The following is a 7,565-nucleotide window of genomic DNA, read 5'->3' on the forward strand; positions in this document are numbered from 1 at the left end:
TCTCCACTACCATGCGAGCCAGTGTGGCGTTAGTCCACTCCAGAGGCAGAGGCAGGCAGACCCAAGTTCCAGCACAGGGACTGGCCAGGTTGGAGGACAGAGATCTCTCCACCGCAGATGTCAGAATTCCACCAGTAGGAGGCACTGAGCCTTTCACACAGCCTTGGTGACGCACTTGAGCTCTTCCAGGACACCACTACTATGAGTGCAGGCCAACACCTGCCACCCCAGGGTGCAGGCAGCTCCAAGCTCTGCAACAGCACTAAGCCCAGGGAAAAGGACAGCAGGCCTCCTGTGTGCCACTGTCAGGGCAATCCCCTCCCACACAAGCACTTCCTGCAGTGTTCACCTGCGCTGACTGAGGGGACCCTGCCGACCTGTGCTCAAATCTGGAGCCACCACCTCCCAGGCCTACACCCTTCCTAATGTTCAGCTCGCAATGTTGGGCCGCTGGAGAGGCAAAGGAGGCTACATGTAGCCATTCACCTCCATCCTGAAGGATCGACAGCCACCAAGGGCTCCGGGTTCCAAGTACAGGGACCAGCCCCACCCCCCCAGGAAAAACCAGAATCCAGGGCTGAAAACGAGTCTTTATTGTCCCCACTACTTGAGGGGGATAAATCGGGAGGAGTGGGTGGCGCCAATGCCGGGCCTGCCGTGCTTCACAGGCTTGTAGGTGATGGAGAACTCGCCCAGGTAGTGGCCGATCATCTCGGGCTGCAGGGGGAGAGTAAGCAGAGCAGTAAGTGTGAGTAAGTGTGAGCAGCTGCGGCCGCGGGCAGCCACCCGCCCGGTCACACCCCCAGACCACACTCACTTTGATCTCCACCTGGTTGAAGGTCTTGCCGTTGTACACACCCACCATGCTGCCGACCATCTCGGGCAGAATGATCATGTCCCTAAGGTGGGTCTTCACCACCTCCGGCTTCTCCATGGGTGGCGCCTCCTTCTTGGCCTTCCTCAAGCGCTTGAGCAGTGAGTGCTGCTTCCTCCGCAGGCCTCGGTTCAGGCGCCGTCTCTGCCGGGCGCTGTACAACTGCATCAGCTGCTCACTGTGGGAGAAGGGGGTGGCTCAGGGCCTGACCACTCCGCTGCGGTCTGGAGACCCCTGGATGTGGACCACCCAGGGGCAGGAGGCTGCACCAAACCCACCAACCCGGTTCAAAAGTCCTCACCAAGTACTGTGGCCAACCTTCAGGACACAACCCTCCAGCCCACCCAATCAAAACACAGCACACCCAGACCAATTGTCAACCCCTGGTTGATTTTTCCCCTCGGTCACAGGGAGGCCTGGAGAAGGCCTGTCAGTCAGCCATGCTGGAGACGGAGGCAGGGTCGCCATAAACACTGTAAAACAGTATCAGGGGGCTGGGGATTTAGCTCAGTGGTAGAGCGCTTACCTAGGAAGCGCAAGGCCCTGGGTTCGGTCCCCAGCTCCGAAAAAAAAAGAAAAAAAAAAAAAAAAAAACAGTATCAGGGACTGAGCTGGTAGAGCGCTTGCCTGGGAGGCCAGGACGCCCCAGCACCGTGATGGTGACCCAAACACTTGAGAGGTTGAGACAGGAAGATCGGGAGTCGTCTCTCCGTGTGGCATGTGTGTGTTAAGTTCCTGTCTCCATCTCCAGCACCACGCACAGAAAAAACACGCAAACGGACAGAAACCCGGCGGACCAAGGTGACGGGGCCTCTTACTAGGACATGTCCAGCAGCTGGTCGAGGTCCACGCCACGGTAGGTGAACTTGCGGAAGGTTCGCTTCTTCTTCTGCTCCACTTCGGCCTGCGTGAGCGCGAGTCGGGGTTAGCGGGGGCTCGCGGTGCTTTCCCAGGAGCACCGGAGGCGGACTGCGCGAGCTGCACAGCTGCCCGGTAAGGCTACGAGCTCCCGGTTATGGAGGCCGGGCGAGGCGATACACAGCCCCGAAGCCGCCCGCAGCCTTCCAGGCCCTTCCGCACCCGCCATCCGCAGTTTCCGAGGACCCGAGCACATCGCTCCATCCCCGAGCAGGGATTCCCGAGTCCTGCGAAAGGGCCCCGGGAGGATGGCGACGGATACACTGGCGCAGTGAGCGAAGAAGACACATACTCACCATCTTGGCGGCTGCTCGGAAAAGGAAGCGGTGTCAGCGGCTGCGCAGTTATCGCGAGCTCTGCTGGGAGGCCCCGCCTCCCGCCGCACAGGAGCTTCCGCCCTCGGAGACTCGCTATTGCCCCCTTCTGTCCGGAGGGCAGAGCGACGAGCGCAGCTAACTTCGGAGGGGCGTGGCTCCCTTTGGGGTTTTGTATCTGTCTTTCAGTCCCTATTTCTCTTTCGCTCGGTCCTTTCGGATCTGTGTGTCTCTTTCTCCCGTTTCTGTGTGTTTTTCCTTGTCTTCTTTGTCTTTGTGTTTCTGTCTCTCTCATGTACAAGGTCTCAAGCAGCGATTCTCAATCCGTGGGTCACAACCCCTTTGGAGGCGCCATAACAGATATTTTACGGTTCCTAATAGTAGCAAAATTACGGTTACGAAGTAGCCACGAAATCTATACATACATTTTTTTGGGAGGGGGGCGCAGACGGGTTTCTCTGTGTATCCCTGGCTGTCCTAGAACTCACTCTGTAGACCAGGCTGTCCAGGAAATCAGAGACCCTCCTGTCTCTGCCTCCTGGACGCTGGGATCAAAGGCAAGGCCACCACCATCTGGATGATTTTGTATTTTTATTTCAAAATAGTTTTGAGTCAGGGTCTTACTAAGCACCCAGCCTGTGAAACCAGGCTGTCCTCTAACTCCGAGAAAGATCTGCCTGTCACTGCCTCCTGAGTGTCCACCATGCCCGGCTTAGCTTGTCTGCTTTACTTGTGGGATGTGTGAGCCTGCCACCTCAAAAGCGTGGGGGTTAGAGGACAACGTGGAGGGATCAGTCCTCTCTCTCCAGCAGAGTCTTCAAGCATGGCAGCAAAATCCCTGTCCTAGTGAGCTTCATAAAAAGATTTGGAGAGGGCTGGAGAGATGGCTCAGCGGTTAAGAGCACCCGACTACTCTTCCAGAGGTCCTGAGTTCAATTCCCAGCAACCACATGGTGGCTCACAACCATCTGTAATGGGATCTGATGCCCTCTTCTGGTGTGTCTGAAGACAGCTACAGTGTACTTATATATAATAAATAAATAAATCTTTAAAAAAAAAAAAGGTGATAAAAAAAAAAAAAGATTTGGAGAGAGGGATTATGTTTGGTGGAGGTGCAGTCAGGTGTGGGGAAGGGGTGCCTCTGTGCGCCCAGGCTGAGGCATTCCTTCCCACACGGCGGTATAGTATAGAATGGAGTTTATTCAGGACATGGGGAGGGGAGTTGAGGGAGAGAAAGCCAGAGGGGGTAGGGAGAGGGGAGTAGGGGCGGACCATGAGCATGGGGCGGGGGAGGGTGAGGGAGGAAGGGCAGGAGAGCAAGAGGAGGGGGCAAGCAGCCCCTTTACAGTGAGTCAGGCACACCTGGCTGTTGCCAGGTAACCGTGGGGCGGAGCCTAGACTAAATGCCAACAACACCTACTTCTTTATGGTTTAGACCGGGATTTTGTTTAGCCCAGGCTGTCCTCAATCCTGTTGTGTTGCTGGAAATGACCTTTAGCTTGTGACCCTCCTGCCTCTGCCTCCAGAGAGCTGGCACAACAGATTTGTGCCACTCAGCTGACTGTGCTGGGCCATCGATGTCCCCTGGTCAGGCATGGTGGCATGCATTGCTTGCAGTTGGTCACAGTTTGTTAAGTAGTCATGCACAAAGAAGAAACAAGGAGCTAGAGAGATGGCTCAGTGGGTAAGAGCACCGACTGCCCTTCCAGAGGTCCCAGCGGCGACATGGTGGCTCACAACCATCTGTAATGGTTCTGGTGTGTCTGAAGACAGCTGCGGTGTACTCGTCTGTGTAAAATGGATAGACGGGTCTGAAGAAGGAATTAGATGTCCTGACGGCGAAGATCCAATTTGCCCCAAGCAACTCCAATGCTCCAAAGCAGCAGGAAGTGGTCTGAGGAATGTGGCTTCCTGTTCAGCACTTTTCCCTCTTATCTAGTGGTCGGGGGTTGAAAGGGTAGGAGAGGGGTGGAGAAGAATGGAAGAAGAGCAACCCACAAAGTAGCAAAGTCCAGCAGCAGAGGCAGATGCAGTGTACACAGAAGGCAGAGCAGACTGGATGGGCTCCAGAGAGACGCCATCTTGAAAGAGAGAGGAGAGGGCAGACAGTGGTGGCCAGGACAGCCAAGGCTGTCCAGAGAAATGTCGTGTGAAAAAAACAAAAGGGAAAGAGAGAGAGAGAGAGAGAGAGAGAGAGAGAGAGAGAGAGAGAGAGAGAAGAGAGAGAGAGAGAGAAGAGAAGAGAAGAGAAGAGAAGAGAAGAGAAGAGAAGAGAAGAGAAGAGAAGAGAAGAGAAGAGAGAAGAGAGGAGAGGGGGAGGGAGGGGGAGGGGGGTGTGTGGCCAGGGAAAGAAAGATCCCCTCACTAAATCCTGGCAGGTTTAAAACTCAAGACCGTCCAGAGTCAGCACCCTGGGTTCCGGGGTGACAGGGATGCTCCTGGCAGTGGCTACCTCAGGTGCATACTCTGTAATCCATTAGACAGCAAGCATTCACTGAGTTTTTTTTTTAAGATTTATTCATTTATTATATACAAGCTGTCTTCAGACACACCGGAAGAGGGCATCAGATCCCATCACAGATGGTTGTGAGCCACCATGTGGTTGCTGGGAATTGAACTCAGGACCTCTGGAAGAGCAGTCAGTGCTCTTAACCGCTGAGCCATCTCTCCAGCCCATTCACTGAGTTATTACTTGCAAGTAGGAATGGTTCAGGGGTTCAAAGCCGGTTGGAGGAGGTTAAGGATGTGTTGCAATGATAGAGCTACCAGCAGGGAGGTGTTCCCTGAGAGCCCCCGGGCTTAAATCCAAAGGAAGCTAACTTGGTGCATGGCTGGGTCTGTTACTCGGGCACAGACATGTGAGGTTAAAGAATTAGCCCTGGTGGGCTGGAGAGGTGGCTCAGAGGTTAAGAGCAGTACCTGCTCTTCCAGAGGTCCTGAGTTCAATTCCCAGCAACCACATGGTGGCTCACAACCATCTGTAATGGGATCTGATGCCCTCTTCTGGTGTGTCTGAAACAGCTACAGTGTACTCATATACATTAAATAAATAAATCTTAAAAAAAAAAAAAAAAGAATTAGCCCTGGTGTGTGTGTGTGTGTGTGTGTGTGTGTGTGTGTGTGTGTGTGTGTGTGTGTGTAAAACCATTTGTCCTGCCTACTGGGGAGGCTGAAGTAGGGGGAGCTCTTGAGCCCAGGCAGGCTGGGAGGAACAGTGAGACCTTTGGTTAAGAGCACTGGCTGCTCTTCCAAAGACTGGGGCACCCATCCGATCATGTAACCCTACTCCCAGGGGATCTGAAGCCCTCTTCTGCCCACCTCCAGCACTAGGCACAGACACAGTTGTACTTGCAGGCAAAACACGTACACTTAATAAGTACCTGTGAATTAAAGAAGAAAAAGAGGAGGAGGAAGGGGAGGCGGAGGAGGAGGAGAAGGAGTTCTTGGGCATGAGTAGCCAAGTTCAAGGCGTGCACCAAGCCTTGGGTTGCAGTCCCAACGTGAGCTGGGTGAAGTAGTGACTCCTGCCTCTCAGCCCTACAGACAGGAGGGCCAGGAACTGCAGGCTGGAGGTCAGCCCGGGCTACGTGAGAACGCACCTCAAAATTAAGAATGGGTGGTGGGGGGCTGGAGAGATGGCTCAGCGGTTAAGAGCACTGACTGCTCTTCCAGAGGTCCTGAGTTCAATTCCCAGCAACCACATGGTGGCTCACAACCATCTGTAATGAGGTCTGATGCCCTCTTCTGGCCTGTAGGTGCACATGCAGGCAGGAAGCTGCATGATGTATACATAATAAATAAATAGATTTTCAAAAAAAAAAAAAAAAAAAAAGAATGGGTGGTGGGTGCTGCAGGGATGGTTCAGCTCAGAGCCACTGCTGCTCTGCAGAGGCCAGAGCCCGGGTGACTGCTAACCAAGGGATGTGATGCCCTCTTCTGGCCTTGGAGAGCGGAAGGCACCGGCACAATTCGTAGACCTACAGGCACCAGTCATACCCATTAAAATCACTATTCATCACCTGGAGGTAGAAGCAGGATTGTTGTGAGTTCCTGTGTTTACCAAGTAGTACCCCGCCCCCCTTTTGTTTTTTGAGGCAGAACTTCTCTCTAGGTAGCCCTAGCTGTCTCGGAACTCACTCTAGCCTCAAATGAGGCATCGTCTCCCAGCTGTGAAGCCTTGTCTTAAAAGAAACAAACAGGGCAGGGCACACATCTATTATCCCAGCATGCCCCGGAGGCAGTAGATTTCCCGGTTTGATTAAGGGACCCTGCCTCAGGTGGTGTTGACACACACCTTTAATCCCAGCCCTCCAGAGACAGAGAGGAAGGTGGCAGGCCAGCCTGCTGTACAACGTTAGCTCCAGGACAGCTAGTGCTACACAGGGAAACCCTGTCTCAAACAAACAAACAAAACAAAACAAAACAAAACAAAAAATCAACAACAAAGAACCAGAGACCTTGCCTCCTTCAGTAAGGGGGAGAAGCCACTGAGATCCTGACCTAGGGCCCAAGCCCTGTCCAACACATGGATCCACCCGTGTGTGTGGGTGTGGAGGGGGGCAGAGTCCATACAAATGTACCCGTGAAAACTTACGATTCTACAATTTAATATAAAAGGAGCCGTTGGCTGCCTGTATAAAGATCAGGCGGGGATATGAATTGCCCATCTAGGTCCGGAGACCAACAACTGTGATTCTACTCTGCGGGAAGGATGGCAGTGTGGCTCAGTGCCCTGACCTATTTCAAGGCAGGGCTTTTATATTAACTTTTTTTTTTTAAATAAAATAAGCATTTATTTATTATATATATATATGAGAACACTGTAGCTGTCCTCAGACACACCAGAAGGGGGCATCAGATCTCTTTACAGATGGTTGTGAGCCACCATGTGGTTGTTGGGAATTGAACTCAGACCTCTGAAAGAGCAGTCAGTGCTCTTAACCACTGAGCCATCTCTCCAGCCCCAACATTTTTTTTTTTTTTTATTCTTTTTTTCAGAGCTGGGGACCGAACCCAGGGTCTTGCGCTTGCTAGGCAAGTAAGTGCTCTACCACTGAGCTAAATCCCCAACCCTTTAAATTAACTTTTTAAAAAAAGATATTTATTTATATAAGTCCACGATAGCTGTCTTCAGACACACCAGAAGAGGGCATCAGATCAGATCCCATTACAGATGGTTGTGAGCCACCATGTGGTTGCTGGGATTTGAACTCAGGACCTCTGAAAGAGCAGTCAGTGCTCCTAACCCGAGCCATCTCTCCAGCCTCATTAAACACCTTTAATAAGGGTGTGTGTCTGTGTACAGTTTAGTGTGCATGGATGCTGGCACCTGTGCTAGGTACATTAGATCCCTTGGAGCTGGAGTTAGACAGGACAGGGTCTGTGGAGACCATGCTGGCCTCAAATACTTAGCTTCAATCATCTTTGCCTCCTTAAGGCCTTCCTGGGCTCTGCGTAAC

At 52.7% G+C, this 7,565-nt stretch overlaps 1 protein-coding gene across 1 annotated transcript; it reads right to left on the minus strand.

Moving 5' to 3' along the window:
• Positions 1-570: 570 nt before the first annotated feature.
• Positions 571-2,177, minus strand: Rps15 (ribosomal protein S15). The gene is made up of 4 exons (XM_032890688.1): positions 2,089-2,177; positions 1,693-1,778; positions 818-1,052; positions 571-717 (listed from the first exon to the last, which is right to left on the minus strand). Exons 1-4 carry the CDS (start codon positions 2,089-2,091, stop codon positions 604-606), a joined length of 438 nt encoding a protein of 145 aa, XP_032746579.1. The 5' UTR covers positions 2,092-2,177; the 3' UTR covers positions 571-603.
• Positions 2,178-7,565: the final 5,388 nt, after the last annotated feature.

This window comes from Rattus rattus, chromosome 1 (assembly GCF_011064425.1).
Source record: "Rattus rattus isolate New Zealand chromosome 1, Rrattus_CSIRO_v1, whole genome shotgun sequence".
NCBI lineage: Eukaryota > Metazoa > Chordata > Mammalia > Rodentia > Muridae > Rattus > Rattus rattus.

What these genes read in the sequence shown, in the direction of transcription:
- Rps15 (XM_032890688.1), bottom strand. An exon ending in CAGCTGCTGGACATGTCCTA is followed by an intron (nt 1,053 to 1,692) that starts GTAAGAGGCCCC and finishes CTTCTCCCACAG; the next exon opens with TGAGCAGCTGATGCAGTTGT. An exon ending in TCAACCAGGTGGAGATCAAA is followed by an intron (nt 718 to 817) that starts GTGAGTGTGGTC and finishes CTCCCCCTGCAG; the next exon opens with CCCGAGATGATCGGCCACTA.